General features: G+C 44.9%; 1 protein-coding gene across 1 annotated transcript in view; it reads left to right on the forward strand.

Moving 5' to 3' along the window:
- Positions 1-26,942, forward strand: part of rxfp1 (relaxin family peptide receptor 1) — a 182,136-nt gene that overhangs the window by 137,776 nt on the left and 17,418 nt on the right. Inside the window, exons 14-17 of the mRNA XM_085963923.1 lie at positions 5,761-5,832; positions 18,144-18,215; positions 18,319-18,548; positions 20,274-20,684. Coding sequence (XP_085820049.1) covers positions 5,761-5,832; positions 18,144-18,215; positions 18,319-18,548; positions 20,274-20,684 — 785 coding nt within the window. The remainder of the gene's footprint in view (positions 1-5,760; positions 5,833-18,143; positions 18,216-18,318; positions 18,549-20,273; positions 20,685-26,942) is intronic.

Here is a 26,942-nt window from a genome sequence, read left to right on the forward strand (position 1 = left end):
CCTGACATAAGCCCAACCAGCACCAGCGCAGATACGCACACCTCGGTGGCTCCCTCACGACATAGAGTAGTGTTGTCAACTGATGTCTCACAAATCACAATTGAGCAAGAACAGATGGTGGAGACTGGGACAGCAGTGGAGACTCCTCAGTGGAGGCCGCAGGACTCTCCTAGCTCTGCTCAGCTGCATGCAGACGCTGAGCCTCGGGGGCCATCCAGAAAGAGGGCAATCCTGGAGCTGCAGGAACAAGTGCAGGAGGCTCTGACAGGTTTTGCGAGCACGATGACTGCCGTTGTTCAGAGAATAGAGGAGTTCTTCTCCAACATGAGCACCACCATGTCGCAGGCAATGGTGACTGTAGGCTCTTCCATGGATAGGATGGCCACCTACATGGAGCAGCTAATGCGCCAGTCACAGGAGCACATGGTGTCTATGGAGAATAGATGGCTATCTTTGGAGGATAGATGGCTATGTATGGAGAATAGATCCCAAAGGCTGAGTGTAGACGTGGGTCCTCATGACCCCACTGATGTGCAGCAAGGTGCTCTCCAGCTCCTTGCTAGCAGGGATGTGCAGGTGGCCCATGAGAGGGATGATGGTGAGAACGGACATGGAAGTGGGGGCTCTTCAAGCGCTCACACTTACCCCCCACGCCCCTCGCCCTCCCTTGCCAACCCCTCAGTCAGAGTCCCAGATGCCTCCCCAGACAGTGATGGCTAAGTCTACCCCTGCACAATTGCAGGAGGAGCAGACTTTGGCGGGGCCATCACAGGCTCCAAAACCCAGAGGACGACCGCCAAAAGTGTCTAAGCAGGTGCAGCAGGGAAGTGAGGAGGCTGCCTCTACCTCTGTTGAAGCCACAGGGGATGCCCCTTGTAGAAGCATGCATAAGAGAAAGATGTCACACAAGTAGATTCACAAGGGTAGCCACTTGGGTATTTTATTCAATGTTATTGTGAAGTTTCCGTTAATTTAATCTTACCAAAAATGTATTTATTTTCAAAACTTTCCGGTCTTGGACAAATTTGTGTGCACAATGGGAAGTGGCTTAGTGAGTTAGACCTAACTTTACCTCCAGCAATGGTGGTGACTGTGAAAGGAATGGATTGGTCATTGTAAGGATGCTTTATGGTCTGGCTGTGGAGTGTTTGCAACCTGGCGAGGCATATGGGTGTACTGTGTAAAGTTAAGTAAATCTGGCCTCCGGGCAGCAATGTGCAAACATGCTGGTGCCATCTGCACCACAGGTTCCTCCTGCTCTTCCTCCTCCTCGCCTTCCATCTGACCCTCCTGCTCTGCGCCTTGTTCCTCATGCAGCACTAATCCTCGCTACTGCACTATGTTGTGCAGGGCGCAGCAGACCATGACGATTCTGGAGACCCTGGCTGCTGCATACTGAAGGGCTCCTCCACATCTGTCAGGGCATCTGAATCACATTTTGAGTATGTCTATTGTCTGCTCTATGACACATCTGGTAGAAATGTAGCTTTCACTATATCTCTCCTCGACCTCAGTACTTCACCTCCTCAAGTGTGTCATGAGCTACGTCTTCAGTGGATAGCCCTTGTATGAACAGCTGAGGGAGGGTGGACTGGCGCAGGATGAAAGATTCACGACAGCTACCAGGAAATTTGGCGCACACATGCATGATGATCTTCCTATGGTTGCAGACCAGCTGCACATTGAGGGAGTGGAAGCCCTTGCGGTTGACAAAGACTCCTGGGTAATGATGGGGTGCCCTGATGGCCACAAGTGTGCAGTCGATGATGCCCTGCAACCGTGGGAAGCCAACCAGAGTGGCAAAGCCGAGCGCCCACTCAGTAACACTGGCTTCATCAGTGGCAAAGTTAATATAATTGTCTGACTTGTCAAACAGGGCTTCGGTGACCTGTGTGATGCATCTGTGGGTGGCCGACTGCGAGATGCCGCAAATGTCTGCTGCAGATCCCTGGAAGGAGCCAGAGGCGAAGAAGTTGAGGGCGCTGGTGATTTTGACAGCCGCTGGTAAGGCTTGTCCACCTGCTCCCCTGGACTGCAGGTCTTACTCCAGCAATCTGCAAATCTCTGCGGCAACCTGGCGTGATAGCCTGAGCCTCCTTTGGCCCTGCTTCTCAGTCATGTTGAGGATGCTTGCTCTGCCTGTATACCATGCTGAGGGTATCGCCTCTGGCACGGTGCAGCCCTGCGCTGATGCCCTCTGTCCTGTGGAGCATAAGGTCATTGAAGAGAAGGTTGGTGGTGGTGTTGTTGCTGCTGGTGTGCCTGGTGCTGCTGGTGTTGGGGCTGATTGTGGTCAGATTCTGAGGACCAAGGTGAGACAGTATAAACGGTACACATGCTGATGGAATAGATAGCAGGTGAAGTAGAGATGGTGTCAATGGTGAGAGAGGTTCTTCCAATGAGGTGACAGTGGATGGAGACTGCTTGAAAGACTTGCAGCCTGCAGGAAGCTCAATCTGTGATGCAAATGCAGTGAGAAACAGCTTCTGCCTGAGGAAAGTGATCAGCTGTCAGGTGGGAGCTTTTATAATACGTTTCATCCTGTCAACGAATCAACTGGAGCAATCGCCACTCAACTCCCGCCTCAGGTTTACAGAAGTGGTTCCCAAGCTGCGTGGTCCCCGTGGGAATCCAGTGAAATTTAAAAGGTAAGTTTAAAAACACTCTTAAGAGTCTGACAATAAGATAATAATTGTTTAAATTGGATTGCCCGCCGCTGCCGGTTGGGTCGGCGCCGCGAAGACAGCCGCGCTTGGAAGAATGGCACATGGGAGCGAGATGACAGCGGGTTCGCGATCCACTGTCAAAAGTAACAACTTTCCCACCCGACCCACCACCAATCTCACCCGCTACCACTCAGGAAAATTCCAGCCAATGTTACTCTTGCAGTGAAAGTACCATGGAATCCAGTCTATTTGTCACACTGATATGATTGTTGCACACATAAGGCATTCACCAAATAGCAATAGTCATACCCTCAGGTTCACAGGTGGTAAAAACCTGTACATTGGATTTTATGGTATCTGAGATTGCTGTCAGTGAAAAATATAAGTGGGGACATTCCAGTTACATCGGCAATGAGCTCCAAAGAAAATGAATAAAATATACACAATGAGTTCCATCTGTCATCCAGGGAGGCACAAAGTTGGCGAAATTCACCTCGTTTGCGCCTCCAATGGGAGGTGCCAACAGGGCGCAAATGGCTTTGCACCACCACCGAGGCAATAACTACACCTCCCGTGAAATTTGACGGGAAGTTAGCGGCGACGCTACCGGTTTTTGCCCCGATCTTCTGCACCCAGAGCTCATGACGTCATCTCCGGGCGCATCGCCCATTAGCACTCCCGATGCAAAAGTTCTCTTTTTCACCAGCCTGTGTGCCTCTGTTTTTTAGTGACAGGTTCAGCAGGTGTTTTCCAGTCAGGAGGCCTGTGGAGGAGCGCTACTTAAAGGCGTCCACTTCCGGTTGTTGTTTGTGTCGGCCAGGACATCGAACGTTTTGTTGCTCAAAAGCAAAGAGCCCATTTGATTATTGGAAGCGTTTTTGAGATTTCGCAGTTTGCTGCTGAATAAGGAATCTTCATTTGCATTAGGGTGTGGTTTGTTGGTTATTAGGCAGTTCTTCTCGGAGCAATGAAAAGGGTCTGCAGTATGTGTCTGTTCTCCTCGAAGCAAGCAAAGCTGCAAATGAGCATCTGGTGAATGATTGGACCTCCCCTTTAAGAGCTGGAAAGAAGCAGCGCAAGTGATCAAATCTGTTTGGAACTCACCTGAAATTTGGCAGCTCTCTGGTGTTAGCGCCCCACTGGGGACATTAGCGCTTGATTTAGTGCCCCTCTCCCTTCCTGGGGCGATGTCAGGGAATTTAGGTGAGTCTCAGAATCATTAGCGCTGGGCGCTAACTTTTCAAACTTTTTCCAGTTAGCGCCCCAAGTGGCTCTCTAAGGGAATTTCGCCTCCAAAGTGTTTCCTTATAGAAATTAGTGAAAATCTAGGAAACCCATGGTGCTCTAACACAACTCTTGGCAGCTGGTTCTGAACAGTATTGGAAAAGGTCGGAGAGCCTCTTTGTCTTTTCAGTCACTAAAAGTTACATACAAGGGGATATCCTACAGGAGAAAATTGTAAAAGGAATTTTTACTTAATAAATTAATGTTTTTAGTTAATATTTTAAATATGCCACTGACTTGAGAAAAAAAGTGTTATAGAATTCAAACAGATAATAGAAACTATCTAGCTTGCTCCATCAACAGGCCACATACAAGTTGCCTTATCATGGATTCCACTCTTATTAGTTAATTTCCTGAAGGAAAGTTCTGCACAATATCACCCCAATTCTCAAAGGTAATTGAGTAAACTCCCAAACCTCGATCGATTGTGTTACAATGACATTATTTTTCTTAGAAAAGTGAGAAATGTTCTTCAGGCTCATCATAGAGCAACATCAAAATAAAACTGAAACTATTCGAAACACTCAGCAGGTCAGGCAGCATCCATGGAGAGCAGATCAGAGTTAATGTCATCGACCTGAAATGTAGGCCCCGATTTTAACTCTTCCCCCCGCTTCCCCACTTCACCTAGTGGAAACCAGGTGAGGGAGGCAGTTAAAATAAGGCCAGTCACTTATCCCCGGCGTGTCCCGATCTTAACCTGCTTTTTTCAGCAGACAAGCAGGACACCCGCAGGAAGAAAGTGGGGTCCTGTTTAAATATACAGAATGGGTCCAATTATGTCATCCTGCTGCTGAACTCCCAATCCCACCCACCGGCCAGGTAGTGGATCTCTCCGGGTTCAGGCGGGACTCCAGGAACACTTATTCTGTTGAGATTGGCCGGTCCTCCACATCCCCGGACTCCCCAGGGGCGCCACTTCTGGGCTTGTGCACACTCCACCCGCCCTCCATTTAAAGTCTGGGGCGTTAACTCAGTTTCTCTGTCCACAGATGCTGCCTGATCTGCTGAGTGGTTCCAGCATTTTCTGTTTTTATTTCAGATTTCCAGCATCCACAGTATTTTGTTTCTGTATCAAAGTAAAGCTATCATATTAATTTGTGCACACACAAATGTATCAGTTTTAACCTAATTCTGGATCCCAAAATGTCATATTGACATTCTAGCATAAGTATTGATTAAGATGGTAAAATACCCAATGAATGCATTACTGTGAGTGGCTATTGAAACAGTTGAGAGGCAATAGATAAATACTTGGTGGAAAAATATTGAAAGGTACAGTAAGAAAGCTGGGAAATGGTATTAGAATAGATAGCTCTGATGTTAAGCTAACACTGGCACAGGCACAATACATTGGCTTTACTTTGATGTTGCTCTATTTTCATTGTACAGCAAAATCACGTAACAAGTCACAACTGAGTAAAATGACAGGAGCAGTTCATTCAAGTTGATAAATGTATGCCGATGCATGCCATACATATAAGGCCAGTTTAAAAAAATTAATGGATGGACAGAAAATTGTGGGGAATGTGCCCAGAATTTACAGAAATGTACAGCTGGCAGGTGAAGCTCTGTACCAGGAGTAGACATTCATACAGTCAACTGTAGTCTATAGTCAATCAAATGGTTCATATACATTACTAAAACATTCCTGGCAATGTTTTATTCTCTTTCGATGGGGGAAATGAAATCACAGGAGAAAATGTTGACACGGAAGCATTCCTATGCAGTAACGTACAATGACACATGCTGTGCACGTAAAAATGTAGCCCCGAAAAATATAACTGGTTTCCATTTGTTGTCATTGCAGGAACATTTCTTTCAATATCATTAAGCAAATTCATGCGGATCAGTTTGATTACCTACACAAACTAAAGTCGCTGTAAGTTCTTCCAGGACCTTTACAATATGAATATTTTGATGTTCAATTTAGTATTCTAATTTTTACTTTTACTAAAAGTAATTGTTCTTTTGTGAATTTTCTGCTCATCAACAATCTCCAGCCATTGCTCCAGCAGGAGCCTGGCAGAACTCCCAGGGAAATGGTGTAAAAAAACAGTTTGCAGCCAGTGTGATGGCAGGAAACTGGTAGAACCCCCACAGAATTTCAGGGCCCCAGTGCCCCATCAAGCAATCCTGAAGCACTCTGTCCCACAGTGGCCACACCTTTAACCTAAAGAGAATTCCCAGCTGCAACTGTGTGATATTTTCTATTTCTTGCACAGGCAACTTAGTGCCAGTTTGGGGTCAATTTAATGCTGACTAGGAATTGAATTGACACTGGCCATACTTACTTCACATGAGATCCTTACAGGAAACAGAGCGGACTTTCATCCTTTCAGTCATGGCTGCATGTGTACTCAGGATTCAGATATAAAAGGATGGTGCCTGACCCACTAAACTACCCATTCCAAAAACATCTATGAATAAATGGTGCATCCATACCACTGGTTTGTAAGATTAGTATAGTCTAGCATTACCATTGATAAATCCAGTGGTAAATTGGATAACAAATATGATAACATGACTCACTAAGAGTGCAAATAACCCATTGGGCCTTAGCTTCTGTTGGAGATAAACTTGCCAAAGTAACACATAATCCTAAATTTACCAGGAAACCATGCTTCAGAGAAAGAATTAAAACTTCCAGTAAACTAATTGGCCTGGATTTTGCGGTCAGCAGTGAAGTGATGGCACTCGCCGCTGACCTTGAAGAAAGCTGCCCACAAAGATCGAGAGATACCTGTAACATTGGTTTCACTTCTCCTGACATTAATTTGAATCTGACGCCAGGTCTAGGGGATCTCCAACATCCAGCAACAGTGATGTCATCAAGCTGGCTAAGCAACCAATCACTTTGAGGAATTCTCACAGACAGCAAACCAGGAAGTAAAAAGCAGGTTTTATCATTCACTTTTTAATCATTTTACAGAGAGTGAAATAAAGATTGAGACATACACATGGGATTAATGAAGAAGCTGAAGTATCATAAACAAACTTTTTTTTTTTAAATGATTTAAAAAACCATGGAATGTTTATCATAATGGAAAAATTTGACATTCCACAAATATAAAATTCGTTTTTCAGGGCCAGAATGGTTGCTAAGCATTCATTATGACTCAGTACACCATTAAAACCCCAGTTACACCTCATGCAACAAGTCTTAGGCCTAGAAATTCAGTCGCATTTGCGCCCACTTATTGGCTATAAAGTGGTTTGCGCCTGAAGTTTTTTATCGCCCGAAATTCAGATGGACCCTAACATCGGCATTGGCCGGTAGCGCCGCGCCGGCACCGATGACGTCATCGGTGTGCGCAGCGCCCCGGTTGCAATGCTATTCCAGCCCGATGGCCAAATTCAGTTGCGGCCGCCTCGCCCGTGGCAGCCGCAAACAGCGTTTGTGAAACGGGGTCTTGCAGCTCCGAAAGGCCGGCGCATAAAGGTGGAGCAGCGGCCAGCCGCTTTCCCGGCGGCCACCTGCCTGCACCTCCCTCCCCGGACTCCTGCACCACCCCCCCCGCGGCATTGATGTCTGAGTCCCATGAGCCCGGCACTTCTCCGTGGTGCCGGGCTCATTTGCCGGGGGAATCCACCGGTGATCTGACGGCTGCAGGCAGCTCCTCCTTAAGAGAAGGAGGAGGCCTGCAGTACCCCAGCCTGCCGCACCGCATCGGGTGCCGCAGCGGGAGCTGGACGCCTGAAAGTGACATTCATCGCCCCTAGCGAGGTGGCCAAACCCTGCAATAGCGCCCGCCGCCGTCTTGGCCTGTCGCAACTGAATTTTAGGCGGGCGCTACGGGAATCCTGGCGGGCGCAAAATTTCGGGCGCAAAAGACCTGGCGGGGCCATACCGAATTTCTAGGCCTTAGTTTTTTGGGGGGTTTTAAGAGTGATATTCCAGCGTAAAAGCTTAAGTTCTCAACAGTTCCGTGATTTCTATTGATTGCCGGCTGTGGGGAATTCAACAGCGTGCCCTATAGAGGAGCAGGGAATGACTGACAGCAACTGCTGGATTTCCCCATTTAACTGCACATGTGCATACTCCAGAAGTTGCTGACAGATTCACAATTGTAATGACAGCAAACACTGACAGTTTCGCTATCATTACAACCACAAATGCCAGACCATTATGTTAAAAATCGTATTTTTCTGCAATTGCTGCTGCAATTGGAGACTCATGCTTGGGGCATGGATCAACGGGTGCCAGCTGGCCTCTGGTACCTCATCCAAGTTGCTGTTCTTCAGATGTAAATCAAGACAGTGAGTATCAGTGGGCTGTTGAATCATGGGGGCATCATAGCTGAGCCTGACTCTGCCCTCAATCACCTTACACATGTACATGTTCCAGCAGAGATCACTCAATAGTGATCAGGAATAAGGAAACCTGTCTGATTTTCTTTCCGCCTCCCTAACCCAGAAGCACTAAAGCTAATTGTATCACCTCTACTGCTCCCCATGCTGAGATCAACTACCATTGCACAGACCAGAGATTGAACCCAGGACCTATCTGGCCTGTATGGCTCAATACCAGAGTTGTCTGCACAGAGTGGTCTTAAATGGAGTGCTTCCAAACAGAGTGTTAAAGTTGGGAATTTGGAGAGAGTGGGAATTCGGAGCAGAGGGGCAAGGAGGTGCTGTTTTTTGCCTCCAATACTTGTAGTGCTTTGTATTACAGGTAAATATTTAATTTAATCTACGCATAACTTAAAGTAGATCAAGTAATTAGTTAAATAAAGCTAAACCATAAGCGGTTAATTAAATACATAAACTAATTAACTAAATAAATAAAACACGGTTATATAGGGATGGCAATGTAGGTGGTGTGCCGCAACTACAGCATGTGGCAGTTTGTGGAGAGCATCACGATCCCGGACGACCACATCGGCAGTAAGTGCCTGCATCTCGAGGAACTTCAGCTCAGAGTTGTTGAGCTGGAGTCCAAGGTGCAGACATTGCGGGGCACCAGGGAGGGGGAAAGTTACCTGGACACTTTGATCCAGGAGGTAGTCACACCCCTTAGGTTAGGTTGTGGTACAGGTCTGGTTAGTGGTCAGGGACAGGAGGGTGTGACTGCGACTCAGGCAGGTAAGGGGATCGCTGGTGCAGTGCTGGAGGAGCCTCGGCCTTTGCACTTATCCAACAGGTATGAGGTTCTTGCTGCCTGTTTATATGAGGGCAGAGTCTACAGGGTGGATGAGAAAACTGACCACGGCACCGTGGTACAGCGCGGACCTGAGCGGGAGCAGCAGCGGTGGCATAAAGGAAGCACCGGAGAAGGCCCAGGACACAGTACGGACCTGAGTTGGAGCAGCGGCATAAAGGGACCTGAGCGGTGACTTAAAAAAACAAGGAGTGACATCACAGGACAGCAGGTAGGTGATTGGTTGGTGAGTATTACAGTTCTTTTGCTCTCCAGGTTAGGTAAGTTAATTAAATTCAGAACTGGGAGAGTATTAACTACTATAACTTTATTGATTTAATAACTTAAACATAATTAACTAATTAAAACTAGAAATTAAAAGTAAAAATAATTGTTTGAATAAATACTGTAACTAATTATATAAATAAAATAAGGTTATGTAGAGATGGTAGTGCAGGTGGTGTGTTGCAACTGCAGCATGTGGGAGTTGGTGGAGACCAACAAGATCCCGAGCAACCACATCTGCGGTAAGTGCCTGTAGCTCGAGGAACTTTGACTCAGAGTTGTTGAGCTGGAGTCTGAGCTGCAATGCATCAGGGAAAGGGAGAGTTACCTGGACACTTTGTTCCAGGAGGCAGTCACACCCCTTAAGTTAAGCAGTACTTTAGAGTTAGCGGTCAGGGACTGGAGGGTGTGACTGCGAGTCAGGAAGGTATGGGGACCCAGGATATAGTGATGGAGGAGCCTCAGCCCTTGACCTTGTCCAACAGGTACAAGGTACTTGCTACCTGTATGAATGAAAACAAGGACTCCAGGGAGGATGGGCAAACTGACCACGGCACCGTGGTACAAGAGGCCATTCAAGTGGGGGGAGTAAAAATAAATGTGGTAGTGGTAGGTGATAGTATAGTCAGGGTATAGATACTGTTCTCTGCAGCTGTGACAGGGAGTACCAAAGACTGTTGCCTGCCTAGTGCCAGGGTTAAAGACATCTCATGGCTGGAGAAGAACTTGGAACTTGGAGGGGGAGGATCCAGTTGTCGTGGTCCACGTAGGAACCAATGACATAGGTAGAACTAGGAATGAGGTTCTGCTGAGGGAGTTTGAGGAGCTAGGATCCAAATTAAAAAGCAGAACCTCAAAGGTAATAATCTCTGGATTGTTACCTGAGCCACGTGCAAATTGGCATAGGGACAAACAGATTAGAGGTTTAAAGGCGTGGCTCAAAGAGTGGTGTGGGAGGAAGGGGTTTCAGTTCATGGGGCACTGGCACCAGTACTGGGGAAAGAGGGAGCTGTTAGAGTCATAGAGTTATACAGCACGGATAGAGGCCCTTCGGCCCATCGTGTCCGCGCCGGCCATCAAGCCCTGTCTAATCTAATCCCATATTCCAGCATTTGGTCCATAGCCTTGTATGCTGTGGCATTTCAAGTGCTCATCCAAATGCTTCTTAAATGTTGTGAGGGTTCCTGCCTCCACAACCCTTTCAGGCAGTGAGTTCCAGACTCCAACCACCCTCTGGGTGAAAAAGTTCTTTCTCAAATCCCCTCTAAACCTCCCGCCCTTTACCTTGAATCTATGCCCCCTAGTTATTGACCCCTCTACTAAGGGAAAAAGCTCCTCAGCATCCATCCTATCTATGCCCCTCATAATTTTGTACACCTCAATCATGTCCCCCCTCAGCCTCCTCTGCTCCAAGGAAAACAAACCCAATCTGCCCAGTCTCTCTTCATAGCTGAAGCGCTCCAGCCCTGGTAACATCCTGGTGAACCTCCTCTGCACCCTCTCCAACGCGATCACATCCTTCCTGTAGTGTGGCGACCAGAACTGCACACAGTATTCCAGCTGTGGCCGAACCAGTGTTTTATACAGCTCCATCATAACCTCCTTGCTCTTATATTCAATGCCTCGGCTAATGAAGGCAAGTATCCCATATGCCTTTTTTACCACCTTATCCACCTGTTCCGCCGCCTTCAGGGATCTGTGTACTTGCACACCCAGATCCCTCTGACCCTCCATCTTGCCTAGGGTCTTACCATTCATTGTGTATTCCCTTGCCTTGTTAGTCCCCCCAAAGTGCATCACCTCGCACTTTTCCGGGTTAAATTCCATTTGCCACTGTTCCGCCCATCTGACCAACCCATCTATATCGTCCTGCAGACTGAGGCTACCCTCCTCGCTATTTACCACCCTACCAATTTTTGTATCATCCGCGAACTTACTGATCATACCTTTTACATTCATATCCAAGTCATTAATGTAGACCACAAACAGCAAGGGACCCAGCACCGATCCCTGTGGTACCCCACTGGCCACAGGCTTCCAGTCACAAAAACAACCTTCGACCATCACCCTCTGCCTTCTGCCACTAAGCCAGTTTTGTATCCAATGTGCCAAGGCACCCTGGATTCCATGGGCTCTTACCTTCTTGACCAGTCTCCTATGTGGGACTTTATCGAAGGCCTTACTGAAATCCATGTATACCACATCCACTGCGTTACCCTCATCCACACACCTAGTCACCCCCTCAAAAAATTCAATCAAATTAGTCAGACATGATCTTCCCTTGACAAAGCCATGTTGAATATCCCTGATTAATCCTTGCCTCTCCAAGTGGAGACAAATTTTGTCCCTCAGAATTTTTTCCAATAATTTTCCTACCACTGATGTTAGGCTCACTGGCCTGTAGTTCCCTGGTTTTTCCCTACTTCCCTTCTTGAATAATGGTACTACATTAGCGGTTCTCCAGTCCTCTGGCACATCCCCTGTGGCCAGAGATTGAACGGGCTCCACTTAAACCAGGCTGGGACCAGTGTCCTGGTAAACTGAATATCTAGGGCCATAGACAGGGCTTTAAACTAATGAATGGGGGGTGGGAGGATTCAGGAAAGAGCAAATTTAAAAGCAGCAGGAGAAATGTCAAGGCTCCAGAGCAGAGTAGAATTTTGGGTAAAAATATGTAGAGTCGGTCAGGAAGGGACAGAGAGAGTAACAAAGGTAGTAGGGCATCCGTAACTAAGGTGACATCAGGGAAAAATAGAAAAAAGTCAAAGCTAAAGGCACTAAATCTGAATGCACGAAGCATTCGCAACAAAATAGATGAATTAATAGCGCAGATAGAAATTAATAGGTTTGATCTAATAGCCATTACGGAGATGTGGTTGCAAAGTGACCATGGTTGGGAACTAAATATTCCAGGATACTTAACTTTTAGAAGAGATAGGCAAAATGGAAAAGGAGGAGGGGTAGCCCTGATAATAAAGGATGGAATAAAGACAGTAGAGAGAAAGAATCATAGCTCTGAAAATCAAGAAGTAGAATCAGTTTGGGTGGAGCCAAGAAACAGCAAGGGGCAGAAAACATTGGTGGGAGTTGTTTATAGGCCCCCAAACAGTAGTTGTAATGTAGGGCAGAGTATAAATCAGGAAATTAGAGGTGCATGTAACAAGGGTATACAGTAATCAAGGGGGACTTTAATCTACATATAGACTGAGCAAACCAAATTTGCAGTAATAGTGTGGAGGACAAATTCATGCAATGTATGCAAGATAGTTTTCTAGGTCAGCATGTTGAGGGAACAGGCTATTTTAGATCTAGTATTGTGCAATGAGAAAGGGTTAATTAATAACCTTGTAGTAAAGGAGCCTTTAGGGAAGAGTGACCATAATATGATAGAATTTTATATTGAGTTTGAAAGTGATTTTGTTAAATCCAAAACTAGGGTCCTAAATCTAAACAGATCAAACTAGGTATGAGGGCTGAGTTGGCTAAGTGGGAAGTGGGAAACTACATTAAAAGATAAGATGGTAGTCAAGCAATGGCTAGCATTTAAAGAATTAATACATCATTTACAACAAATATACATTCCTTTAAGGCACAAAAACCCCACAGGAAAAGTGATCCAACCATGGCTAACAAGAGAATTTAAAGATAGTATTAGATCAAAGGAAGAGGTTTATAATGTTGCCAAAAAGAGTAGTAAGCCTGATGATTGGGAGGATTTTAGAATTCAGCAAAGCAGGACCAAAAAATTGATAAAGGGAAAATAGATTAGAGTAAACTTGCGAGAGACATAAAAACAGACTGTAAAAGCTTCTATAGGTACTTAAAAAGGAAAAGATTAGCAAAAGTAAACATGGGTCCCCTACAAGCTGAGACAGGAGAAGTTATAATGGGGAATAAGGAAATGGCAGAGAAATTAAACAAATACTTTGGCTGCAATCTTGCTGGCGCTCAGAGGGCGGGTTTGGAGGCGGGTCAGAGGTTAAATTCGATTTGATTGACGGTGGGTTCCGAATCTGCTGTCAACCCGCCTCCAAACAGCTTTTCCAAGTGTCAGGTCCCCGTTTGCGAATGGACCCGACACCTAGCGGCGGGAAGCAGATTAAAGGCAATTACCTGCCTATTAACAGGTACTTGCCAGTAGTTTGCAGCCTGTTTTTGGATTTTTCCGCTTCTGGGTTGGGTTACCCGACATCTGGACACCATGCCAGGTAAGTGTGGCATGTTGTGAGTCTGGTGTAATGTTTGTGAAAAGATGACAGCTGCAGAAGTGGTGTGAAGGATCTAATGTTGCACATGGTGAGTTTCAGAGCAAAGAAAATGTTGGGTACTGCATTTTTAAAACATTTAGAGATTTCTTTAGCTTACAAGTTTTTAAATCCAACTATCTGTCCAGTGCCACCTCATTGGGAGAACCTCTCTCACCAGTGACAGATCACTTCTGTCACCTCACCTGCAACTGCCATCTATTCCAGCATATGGAGGGAGTCATTGGAGAGCCTGGGTGCAACAGGTCACCTTTGTGCAGTGATTGTCAGTGTTTTCAGCACCTCAATGCTGTCAAACACTGAGAAATCAACTGTCAAAATAAAATTGTGCGTGGTCCCTTTAAGGAAACCGGCAGATGATGCGTCATCAAATGATGTCATCAGACCCGCTTCCTGTTAATTGGCCAGCAAGCCTGCAAGGTCAATCAAGGTAAAATCACGTCTGTGGAGCGGATGCAACTGGGGCAGGACTGGAAGCCGGAAACCAGCTGTCCTGCACCCAACCCGACACCGATGACAAAATCGCGGCCTTTGTGTTGTTTTCATGGAAGAAGACTCAAAAAAGTTCCTGGAAATAGTGGAGAACCAAGGGTCTAGCGAGAATGAGGAACTGAAAGAAATTAGTATTTGTAAAAAAATTGTACTGGAGAAATTAATGGGACTGAAAGCCCCTGGACCTGATGGCCTACATCCTAGGGTTATAAAAGAGGTGGCTATAGAGATAGTGCATGCATTGGTTGTAATCTTCCAAAATTCCATATTCTAGAATGGTTCCTGCGGATTGGAAGGTAGCAGATGTAACCCCACTATTTAAGAAAGGAGGGAGAGAGAAAATGGGGAACTACAGATCAGTTAGCCTGACATCAGTACTAGGGAAAATGCTCAAATCTATTATTAAGAACGTGGTACGGGCACTTAAAAAATAATAATAGGATTTGGCAGAGTCAACACGGATTTATGAAAGGGAAATCATGTTTGACGAATCTTAGGTTTTTTGAAATTCTATCTAGCAGAATAGTCAAGGGGGAACCAGTGGATGTGGTGTATTTGGATTTTCAGGAGGCATTCAATAAGGTGCCACACAAGAGGTTATTAAACAAAATTAGGGCTCATGGGATTGGGGGTAATATACTAGCATGGATTGAGGATTGGTTAACGGGCAGAAAACAGAGAGTAGGAATAAATGGGTCATTTTCGGGTTGGCAGGCTGCAGTCAGTGGGGTACCACAAGGATCAGTGCTTGGGCCTTAGCTATTCACAACCTATATCAATGATTTGGATGAGGGAACCAAATGTAATATATCCAAGTTTGCTGATGATACAAAGTTAGGTGGGATTGTAAGTTGTGAGGAGGATGCAAAGAGGCTTCAAGGGGATATAGACAGGCTAAGTGAATGGGCAAGAACATGGCAAATGGAATATAATGTGGAGAAATATGAAGTTATCCACTTTGGTAGGAAAAATAGAAAAGCAGAGTCTTTTTTAAATGGTGCGAGATTGGGAAATGTTGGTGTTCAGAGGGACCTGGGTGTCCTTGTACACAAATCACTGAAAGTTAATATGCAGGTACAGCAAGCAATTAGGAAAGCAAATGGTATGTTGGCCTTTTTTACAAGAGGATTTGAGTATAAGAGTAAAGACGTCTTACTGCAATTATATAGGGCCCTGATGAGACCACACCTGGAGTATTGTGTACAGTTTTGGTCTCCTTACCTAAGGAAGGATATACTTGCAATAGAGGAAGTGCAACGAAGATTCACCAGACTGGTTCCTGGGATAGGGGGATTGACCTATGAGGAGAGATTGAGTAGACTAGGCCTATATTCTCTGGAGTTTAGAAGAATGAGAGGTGATCTCATTGAAACATACAACATTCTTACTGGGCTTGACAGGGTAGATGCAGGGAGGATGTTCCCCTGGCTGGGGAGTCTAGAACCAGGGGTCACAGTCTCAGAATAAGGGGTCGACCATTTAGGACTGAGATTAGGTGAAATTTCTTTACCCAGAGGGTGGTAAATCTTTGGAATTCTCCACCCCAGAGGGCTGTGGAGGCTCAGTCGTTAAGTATATTTAAGACAGAGTTCGATAGATTTTTGGATATTAAGCGAATCAAGGAATATGGGGATAGTGCAGGAAAGTGGAGTTGAGGTAGAAGATCAGCCATGATCTTATTGAATGGCGGAGCAGGCTCGAGGGGCCGAATGGCCTACTCCTGCTCCTATTTCTTTTCTTATATTCTTATTCAAGTGGGGGGGAATGAAAATGAATGTGGTAGTATACAGTATAATCAGAGGGATAGGTACTGTTCTCTGCAGCCGCGACCGGGAGTTCCAAAGGCTGTGTTGCCTGCCTGGTGCCAGGGTTACTGATATCTCCTCGCGGCTGGAGATGAATTTGGATGGGAGGGGGAGGATCCAGTTGTTGTGGTCCAAGTAGGAAACACTGACATAGGTAGAACTAGGAATGAGGTTCTGCTGAGAGAGTTTGAGGAGCTAGGGTCAAAATTAAAATGCAGAACCTCAAAGGGGGGGAAGGGTCAGTTGAGGGAAAATTTAGAAATCTAAGAAGAAAAGTCAAGGCAATGGAGCAGTGGAGCGATTTGACTAAAGATAAGCAGATAGTGACAGGAAGGGAAAGAGAGTTTAATGGTGATAGTGCATCAGCGAATAAGGTGAAAGCAGGGAATAATGGTAAAACGTTAAAATTAAAAGCTCTTTATCTGAGTGCATGAAGCATTCGTAACAAGATAGAGGAATTAGTGGCACAAATAGAGACTTTGATCTAATAGCCATTACAGAGATGTGGTTGTAAGGTGACCAAGTTTGGGAACTAAATATTCTAGGGTACTTGATGTTTCGAAAAGACGGGCAGAATGGAAAAGGAGGATGACCTAAGTGCAGTAGTGAGAAAGGATCTTGGCTTGGAAGATCAGGAAGTAGAATCAGAATGGGTGGAGATAAGAAATAACAAAGGGCAGAAAACACTGGTGGGAGTAGTTATAGGCCCCCTAAAAGTAGCTATACTGTTGGACAGAGTATTAATCAACAAATAACAGGAGCTTGTAACAAAGGTAATGCAATAATCGTGAGCAACTTTAATCTTCATATAGACTGGGCAAATCAAATTGGCAAAGGTAGTCAAGAGCTCATGGAATGCATTCGAGAAAGTTTCCTAGAAGAATATGTCAAGGAACAGGCTATTTTGGATCTTGTATTGTGTAATGAGACAGTGTTAATTAGTAATTGAAACATATAAGATTCTGAGGGGGATTGACATGATAAATGCTGAGAGGTTGTTTCCCCTGGCTGGAGAGTCTAGAACTAGGGGGCACAGTCTCAAGATAAAGGGTCAGCCATTTAAGACTGAGATGAGGAGGAATTTCTTCACTCAGAGAGTTGTGAATCGTTGGAATTCTCTACCCCAAAGGGCTGTGAATGCTTAGTATATACAAGGCTGAGAGAGTTAGATTTTTGGACTTGAGGGGAATCAAGGGATATGGGGATCGGGCGGGAAAGTGGAGATGAGGTAGAAGATCAGCCATGATCTTATTGAATGGTGGAGCAGGCTCGAGGTGCCGTATGGCCTACTCCTGCTCCTAATTCTTATCGTCTTATGTTCTTATACCACACCAGGTAGCACATTCGGGGATTATGGTAAATGAGTTTATCAAAAGATAGGAAGATATCACTGGGGCTCCTACCACATCATCAGGACAGTGTAATACTGGAGCAAAGTAGCCAAAAAAATAGCTTATCCCATACTGCAACAGAGGAATTTAAGAAAAGATAAAAAATGATACTAGAATTGTGACATAACACAAGATGGCTCAGGGTTGGCGTTCTAAATCCACAAGCCAATGTAATTCTGGTAACTGCATTTACATTTTATTTATTTAGCCAGTCCTAAGAAAAAACAGTTTGGCCACTCTCAACCCAGTTCTTAGCAGGTGCAAATTCACAGCACAAAATAGCTACAATGTCACAAAAGTTGACACTCAATTGAAAATTTCATTCAGACAGTCCATAAAAGTATCGTAGTGAGCTGCTCTTCCGAGAACTGAGGGAATTTTGTCCTGCATGTAAACCCATGGTGAAACTGGCCTGTGTTTGATCTTGATTTTGAGTGTGAAAACTGAACAAGCATTTTCATATCCCACTACGATAGCAAAATACTGCGGATGCTGGAAATCTGAAATAACAACAGAAAATGCTGGAAATACTCCGCAGGCCAGGCAGCATCCGTGGAGAGAGAAACAGAGATGAAGGGTCCCAGACCTGAAACGTTAACTCTGTTTCTCTCTCCACGGATGCTGCCTGGCCTGCTGAGTCCAGCATTTTCTGTTGTATTTTCATATCCCAGTTTGATATACTTGATGAGCACAGAAAACTCACTATAAGAAGTTAGAAATTACTGCTGATTGATTTAAATAATTCCAGCAAATTATACCTATGTTTATTCAATAAATATGTCTTGTAAGGATATTGATATTTTCTATTGTTACAGCAGTATGGATGGAATGGATCTTCAGGCGCTACGAAACAGAATATTCCAGCCTCTTACAAATCTATCCCATATGTAAGTGCTGCATATACATACTGCAGAGAACTTTACAGTGCAATTCCTGTTGCAGCTCATGATTTTGATAAAAAGAATGCTAACAAATTGACTTCTCTTTCAGATACTTTAAGAAGTTCCAATTCTGTGGCTATGCTCCACATGTTCGTAGCTGCAAACCCAACAGTGATGGGATATCGTCCTTTGAGAACCTGCTGGCTAATGTTGTCCTCCGAGTCTTCGTTTGGGTTGTTTCTGCTATTACGTGTTTTGGAAATATCTTTGTTATAGGCATGAGATCTTACATCAGATCTGAGAACAAGCTTCACGCCTTGTCTATAATGTCTCTTTGCTGTAAGTATGCACTCATAGGAGCAGATTTTGTTTTCCTTTAGGTACAGTGCATATTTTCAAATTGCTTCAATCTCCTTCCTTTTCTGGTGTCCTGGTACATACAGTCAAAAGGGCAGTCAGGCACCCTCCACGCTGGCCTCTACCAATGTTGTGCTGCCCACCACAGTAACACCCCTATAATGGCTCTCTCTCTGATGTTTTCCCTTCTGCCTTGTTAGGAATAGACTGAGTTCTGCTCTATTCCTCCATGACAGCATAGGTGAAGTCAGCAGTTCAAATCTACAAGGAAACATATTGGCTTGATGCATAGATAAATAAATCTCATAAACTGTCTTATATAGAGACTCAGAGGGCAGATTGAGTGAATAATAGTTATTTGAATCCAATGATTAATATTTGTAAATCCAAATATTAAAATTGATAGACTCACTTTTGATGAAGAAATCCTCATTTGAAGCTCACATGGACAACATCATAAAATTCCTCAAGGTGCTGTTTTTTAACCAGCTACGGAAAGACTTAGAAAACTGAAAGTACATGAAAGACATTTTCATTTATGCTCAGCCGGATGTCTGGCTCATGCAAAAATCATCACCATGTTTAAGTGTCTCCAGACCAAGCTACTAAGAAATCCAGGTAGAGTTTCTGATTCTCTGATATGGAGTGCACAGTCTTCCTATAGCAGCATATCCCACTTTATCTTAAACCTGTCAAGCTCAGGTGTACTGCTTATGTAGTGGCAAGGTTTCGGATCCTCAGCCGTGCACAGGAGCACTGCCAGAGTTTAACCAGTTAAAACTACACATCAACCAGCACAGAGCACTGGTAAGATTCCTGCTGCTTGTCCAGCCAAGGTTACTCCAAATGTTGGAGCATTGGATTGCAGGGTTATCTGTGGCTAGCTGGGAAAACTTCTAGCCCCTCATGGCGCATCTATTCCTCCAGGCAACATTGGTCAAACAAGCTGGGTGATCAGTCAGAGTACCGTGGACCTGTCTGGCTCAGGTATCAGATTATCAGGTCTGTCGCAGAAGATTCACTTGGGTCTGAACCAAACAGATATGTCATCTTAACCCCCACATACCTCCGTACAAACAATTTAATATGTACAGTTATATAGGCCCTGAAATTCCACAGGTGTTGTATCAGTCTTCTGCCGTAACTCAAGCAGGAGACCAGCTAAACCCGCAGAGAAATTGAGCAAATGTTCACTTTCAGCCATTTACGCCATTTCCCAGGGCGTTCAGGAAAGCGCCGCAAACCTCGAGTCTCTTCGCCAGGAGCAAGCGGAAGTCAAGTGCAAACAGCGGAAGGAGCGTACATCAACCCAAGCACCCCACCTACCCGCCCCTTCAACCACCGTCTGCCCCACCTGTGACAGAGACTGCAGGTCCCGCATTGGACTCATCAGTCACCTGGGAACTCATTTTTAATGTGGAAGCAAGTTATCCTCGGTTCCGAGGGACTGACTAAGAGAGGAAGGCATTTGTCTCCAGCCAGAATTATGGTGGGGACCTGGTAGAACCCCCACAGAATTTCAGGGCCATCATCTCTAAAGTAAACCTCTAAACCCCCGAAGCTCTTAGAAGTACATTTCACTCTTTTGGAGCTAACCATATTTTTTTGCTGGGAGAATAACATCAGGAGTGCCCAGCAGACTGTATATCATTCATGTCTTAATGTTTTTGTGGGCTTGACTAATATGTTTGCATATGTTCATTCTAGGTGCAGACTGCCTGATGGGAATATATCTTTTTGCGATTGGATCATATGACCTTAAATATCGTGGCGAGTACAACAGGCATGCTCAGTTGTGGATGGACAGCATGCAGTGTCGAATAACTGGGTCTTTAGCAATGCTCTCAACAGAAGTGTCTGTGTTACTTTTGTCTTTCCTGACTTTGGAAAAGTACCTCTGCATTGTTTATCCATTCAGCAACATGAAGCCAGGAAAGTGCAGGACAGTTTTCATTTTGATATTCATTTGGTTTGTGGGGTTTGTCATTGCATTCACTCCCCTGATGAATAACGACTTCTTTAAGAATTACTATGGCAGAAATGGAGTGTGTTTCCCACTGCATTCAGAACAGATCGAGACTGATGGAGCACAGACATATTCAGCTGTCATTTTTCTTGGTAAGTTTGATGATTATTTGTTGTATCTATGATTTATGATTTTCAATATAAAGTTTGTTAGTGAATTCTTTCATGTATAAAACTGAATCTATAGCGCCCCGATAGCCTAGTGGGTAAAGGCATACTGAACAGAAAGTTCCAGGTCTTTGTTGAGTTACCAAATCTCTACGGGGGGAAGGGAAAGGGAGGACAGTAGGTGTGATAGAACTGGCCTTAGTGCTACTTGGCTATGGAGGAAAAAAATCAGGCAAGATTTCCAGTCCTGGCTACTGTCCAGTGACCCCTGTGATAAAGGACACTGTTTTTTTAATTTTTTTTATTCATTGATGGGATGTGGGCGTCGCTGGCTAGGCTTGCATTTAGTGCCCATCCCTAATTGCCCTTGAGAAGATGGTGGTGAGCCGCCTTCTTGAACCGCTGCAGTCCATATTGTGTAGGTACACCCACAATGCTGTTAAGAAGGGAGTTCCAGGATTTTGGCCCAGCGACAGTGAAGGATCGGCGATACAGGTCCAAGTCAGGATGGTATGTGGCTTGGAGGGGAACTTGTAGGTGGTGATGTTCCCATGCGTCTGCTGCCCTTGTCCTTCTAAGTGGTAGAGGTCGCAGGTTTGGAAGGTGCTGTTGAAGGAGCTTTGGCGAGTTGCTGCAGTGCATCTTGTAGATGGTACACACTGCAGCCACAGTGCGCCGGTGGTGGAGGGAGTGAATGTTGAAGGTGGTGGATGGAGTGCCAATCAAGTGGGCTGCTTTATCCTGAATGGTGTCGAGCTTCTTGAGTGTTGTTGGAGCTGCACTCATCCAGGCAAGTGGAGAGTATTCCATCACACTCCTGACTTGTGCCTTGTAGATGGTGGAAAGGCTTTGGGGAGTCAGGAGGTGAGACACTTGCCGCAGAATTCCCAGCCTCTGGCCTGCTCTTGTAGCCGCAGTATTTATATGGCTGGTCCAGTTCAGTTTCTGATCAATGGTAACCCCCAGGATGTTGATAGTGGGGGATTCAGCGATGGTAATGCCATTGAATGTCAAGGGGAGATGGTTAGAGTCTCGCTTGTTGGAGATGGTCATTGCCTGGCACTTGTGTGGTGCGAATGTTACTTGTCACTTGTCAGCCCAAGTCTGAATGTTGTCCAGGTCTTGCTGCATATGGACACGGACTGCGTCAGTATCTGACGAGTCTCGAATGGTGCTGAACAGTGTGCAATCATCAGCGAACATCCCCACTTCTGACCTTATGATGGAGGGAAGGTCATTGATGAAACAGCTGAAGATGGCTGGGCCTAGGACACTGCCCTGAGGAACTCCTGCAGTGATGTCATGTGATTGAGATGAATGACCTCCAACAACCACAGCCAACTTCCTTTGTGCTAGGTATGATTCCAACCAATGGAGAGTTTTCCCCTTGATTCCCATTGACTTCAGTTTTGCTAGGGCTCCTTGATGCCACACTCGATCAAATGCTGCCTTGATGTCAAGGGCAGTCACTCTCACCTCACCTCTTGAGTTCAGCTCTTTTGTCCATGTTTGGACCAAGGCTGTAATAAGGTCAGGAGCTGAGTGGCCCTGGCAGAACCCAAACTGGGCGTCAGTTAGCAGGTTATTGCTGAGTAAGTGCCGCTTGATAGCACTGTCGACGACACCTTCCATCACTTTGCTGATGATTGAGAGTAGACTGATGGGACGGTAATTGGCCGGGTCGGATTTGACCTGCTTTTTGTAGACAGGACATACTTGGGCAATTTTCCACATTGCCGGGTAGATGCCAGTGTTGTAGCTGTACTGGAACAGCTTGGCTAGGGGCGCAGCTAGTTCTGGAGCACAAGTCTTCAGTACTATTGCCGGAATGTTGTCAGGGCCCATAGCCTTTGCAGTATCCAATGTCTTCAGCCGTTTCTTGACATCACGTGGAGTGAATTGAATGGGCTGAAGACTGGCATCTGTGAAGCTGGGGACCTCAGGAGGAGGCCGAGATGGATCATCCACTCGGCACTTCTGGCTGAAGATAGTTGCAAATGCTTCAGCCTTGTCTTTTGCACTCACGTGCTGGGCTCCACCATCATTGAGGATGGGGATATTTTTGGAGCCTCCTCCTCCTGTTAACTGTTTAATTGTCCACCACCACTCACGACTGGATGTGGCAGGACTGCAGAGCTTTGATTTGATCCGATGGTTGTGAGATCGCTTAGCTCTGTCTATCGCATGTTGCTTCCGTTGTTTGGCATGCAAGTAGTCCTGTGTTGTAGCGTCACCAGGTTGACACCTCATTTTTCGGTATGCCTGGTGCTGTTCCCGGCATGCTCTCCTGCACTCTTCGTTAAACCAGGGTTGATCTCCTGGCTTGATGGTAATGGTAGAGTGAGGGATATGCCGGGCCATGAGATTACAGATTGTGGTTGAATACAATTCTGCTGCTGCTGATGGCCCACAGCGCCTCATGGATGCCCAGTTTTGAGTTGCCAGATCTGTTCAAAATCTGTCCCATTTAGCACGGTGGTAGTGCCACACAACACAGTGGAGGGTATCCTCAACATGAAGACGGGACTTCGTCTCCACAAGGACTGTGCGGTGGTCACTTCCACCAATGCTGTCATGGACAGATGCATCTGCAACAGGTAGATTGGTGAGGACGAGATCAAGTAGATTTTTCCCTCTTGTTGGTTCCCTCACCACCTGTCGCAGACCCAGTCTGGCAGCTATGTCCTTTAGGACTCGGCCAGCTCGGTCAGTTGTGGTGCTACTGAGCCACTCTTGGTGATGGACATTGAAGTCCCCCACCCAGAGGACATTTTGTGCCCTTGCTACTCTCAGTGCTTCTTCCAATTGTATGAGAAGATGATTAAGCTTGGCTGTTATGTCCCCCCCCCTCAACCGCCCGCCCCCCGCCATCGTCAAGTAGCATACTAACATTTACTATCCAGATTCACACCCATCAAATGGCCACTTTAGTGAGGCACCAAAGAGCTCTCAACACCCGTGTAACTGTAGCCCAGCATCAGTCAGAGCTTTCAGGAGAGGAGCGAAGAAAAATGGAAAATAAAAAGTTTAAACTGCATCTCGAAATGTTGTAAATTCCCCAAATACAAGATCTTTTCTAATAAGAGCAAAGGGTGTTTTATTTCTACAAGTCTTATGTTTTTTTTTATTACTTGCCTCTCCCCCATTTTGTTTGCTTTTTTCTTTCCATTTTTAGCCCCTCCCTTCCTCATGATCCAAGCACACGGCTAAGATAACATCAAGGTAGGCTATTCCCCTGCCCTTACTGCTCCTTAACCAGCTGCAAGATGCACAAGACAGACTGGATTGATTCATTCTCCAGCTTCACCCCACTGAACTCCATTCTGCTCCACCAACAGCCCAGCTGAGATTGAGATCCCTCCATATGGGGAAATCACAGGGGGTTAAACCTGCATGCAACCCATGTGGTGCGTCATTATTTCTGTTATATATTACATAATTTAGGACTGCTGGAGCATTTCTACATAGATGTGAAACCACAACACAATCGCCATGCATTAGTAGATTGGAAATGGCAAGAATTTAGAAATGCTGTGATGTTCTATATGTTTCCTCCATTAATTTTATACGTTCAGCATCAGCAGAAAATCACCCTTGCAGATCACCTATGACAGACAACAAAAATGTGCTCTGAAAGCCACAAAGGTTGTTTGATAATCAGAAAGTTCAAGTAGGTTTCTAATAATTCTGAAAGTGACTTGCCTAAGTCCGAAACTAGAGTATTAAACTTAAATAAAGCCAATTACATAGGTATGAGGGGCGAGTTGGCTAAGGTAGATTGGAAAAATAGATTAAAAGGTATGGCAGTAGATAAGCAGTGGCTAGCATTTAAAGAAATATTTCATAATTCTCAACAAAAATACATTCCATTGAGAAACAAAAACTCCACGGGAAATGTGATCCAACTGTGGCTAACTAAAGAAGTTAAGGATAGCATTAGATTGAAAGAAGAAGCTTATAATGTTGCAAAGAATAATAATAAGCCTAAGGATTGGGAGAGTTTCAGAAACCAGCAAAGGTTGACTAAAAATTGATAAAAAGGGAAAAATAGAATGAGAGAAAACTAGCAAGAAATATAAAAGCAGATTGTAAGAGTTTCTACAAGTATGTAAAAAGGAAAAGAGTAGCACAAGTAAACGTTGGCCCCTTAGAGGCTGAGACGGGAGAAATTATTATGGGGAATAAGGAAATGGCAGAAATGTTAATCAAATATTTTGTATCTGTCTTCACAGTAGAAGACACAAAAAGCATGCCAAAAATGGTGGGGAAACAAGGGTCTAATGAGGGTGAGGAACTTAACATAATTAATATGAGTAGAGAAAAAGTACTAGAGAAACTAATGGGACTAAAAGCCGACAAATCCCCTGGACCTGACGGCCTACATCCTAGGGTTGTAAATGAGGTGGCTGAAGAGATAGTGGATGCATTGGTTTTGATCTTCCAAAATTCCCTAGATTCTGGAATGGTCCCAACAGATTGGAAAGTCGCAAATGTAACACTGCTATTCAAGAAAGGAGGGAGAGAAAAAACAGGGAACTACAGACCAGTTAGCCTGACATCGGTCATCGGGAAAATGCTGCAATCCATTGTTAAGGAAGTGGTATCAAGTCACTTAGAAAATCATAACATGATTAAGCAGAGTCAACATGGTTTTATGAAAGGGAAATCGTGTTTGACAAATTTATTAGAGTTTTTTGAGGATGTAACTAGCAGGGTAGATAAAGGGGAACCAGTGGATGTAGTATATTTGAATTTCCAAAAGGCATTCAATAAGGTGCCACATAAAAGGTTATTATACAAGATTAGGGCTCACGGGGTTGGGGGTAATATAGTAGCATGGATAGAGGATTGGTTAACAGACAGAAAACAGAGAGTAGGTTGGCAGGCTGTAACTAGTGGAGTGCCACAAGGATCAGTGTTGGGGCCTCAGCTATTTACAATCTATATTAATGACCTAGATGAAAGGACCGAGTGCAATGTATCCAAGTTTGCTGATGATACAAAGTTAGGTGGGAATGTAAGCTGTGAGGAGAACACGAAGAGTCTACAGAGAGATATAGATAGACTAAATGAGTGGGCAGTAAGGTGGTAGATGAAGTATAATGTAGGGAAATATGAGGTTATTCACTTTGGTCGGAAGAATAGAAAAACAGTATATTTTTTAAATGGTGTGAAACTTTTAAATGTTGGTGTTCAGAGAGATTTGGGTGTCCTCGTGCAAGGAACACAAAAAGCTAGCATGCGGGTACAGCAAGCAATAAGGAAGGCAAATGGCATGTTGGCCTTTATTGCAAGGGGGTTGGAGTATAAGAGTAAGGAAGTCTTGCTACAATTGTACAGGGCCTTGGTGAGACCACACCTGCAGTACTGTACACTGTTTTGTTCTCCTTATCTAAGGAAGGATATACTTGCCTTGGAGGCAGTGCAACGAAGGTTGACTAGATTGATTCCTGGGATGACAGGGCTGTCCTATGATGAGAGATTGTGTAGAATGGGCCTATACTCCTCTGGAGTTCAGAAGAATGAGAGGTGATCTCATTGAAACATACAAGATTCTGAAGTGGATTGACAGGGTAGATGCTGAGAGGTTGTTTCCCCTGGCTGGATTGTCTAAAACTAGGGGGCATAGTCTCAGGATAAAGGGTAGGCCATTTAAGACTGAGATGAGGAGGAATTTCTTCACTGAGGGTTGTGAATCTTTGGAATTCTTTGCCCTAAAGGGTTGTGCATGCTGAGTCTTTGAGTATATTCAAGGCTGAGATAGATAGATTTTTGGATTCATAGGGAATCAAGGGATATGGAGATGGGGCGGGAAACTAGAGTTGAGGTCGAAGATCAGTCATGATCTTATTGAATGGTGGAGCAGGCTCGAAGGGCAGTATGGCCTACTCCTGCTCTTATGTTCTTAATGGGTGTTGCTTGGATTAGAGAATGTTTGCAACCCTCGGGGTTAGCACTGGGTGCAGTTTTGTTCTTGTTATATATAGATGTTTGGACTTGAGAGTAGGGAGCACAATAGCGCAATATGTTAATGACCCCAAATTAGAGGCGTTGGCACATAAGCGAGGTGTACTGTAAAAGACTTCAGGAAGACATAAACATTTTAGTAGATTGGGAAGACAGGTGGTAGATGCAATTTAATGTGGAGAAATGTGAGGTAATACAATTTGGAAGGTAAAACAAGGAAGAGCAATATACACTCAATGAAAATATATTTAAAGGTGTAGATCAATAGAAAGACTT

This window comes from Somniosus microcephalus, chromosome 2 (assembly GCF_052327205.1).
Source record: "Somniosus microcephalus isolate GS21.2 chromosome 2, FLI_Smic_1.0, whole genome shotgun sequence".
Classification (NCBI taxonomy): domain Eukaryota; kingdom Metazoa; phylum Chordata; class Chondrichthyes; order Squaliformes; family Somniosidae; genus Somniosus; species Somniosus microcephalus.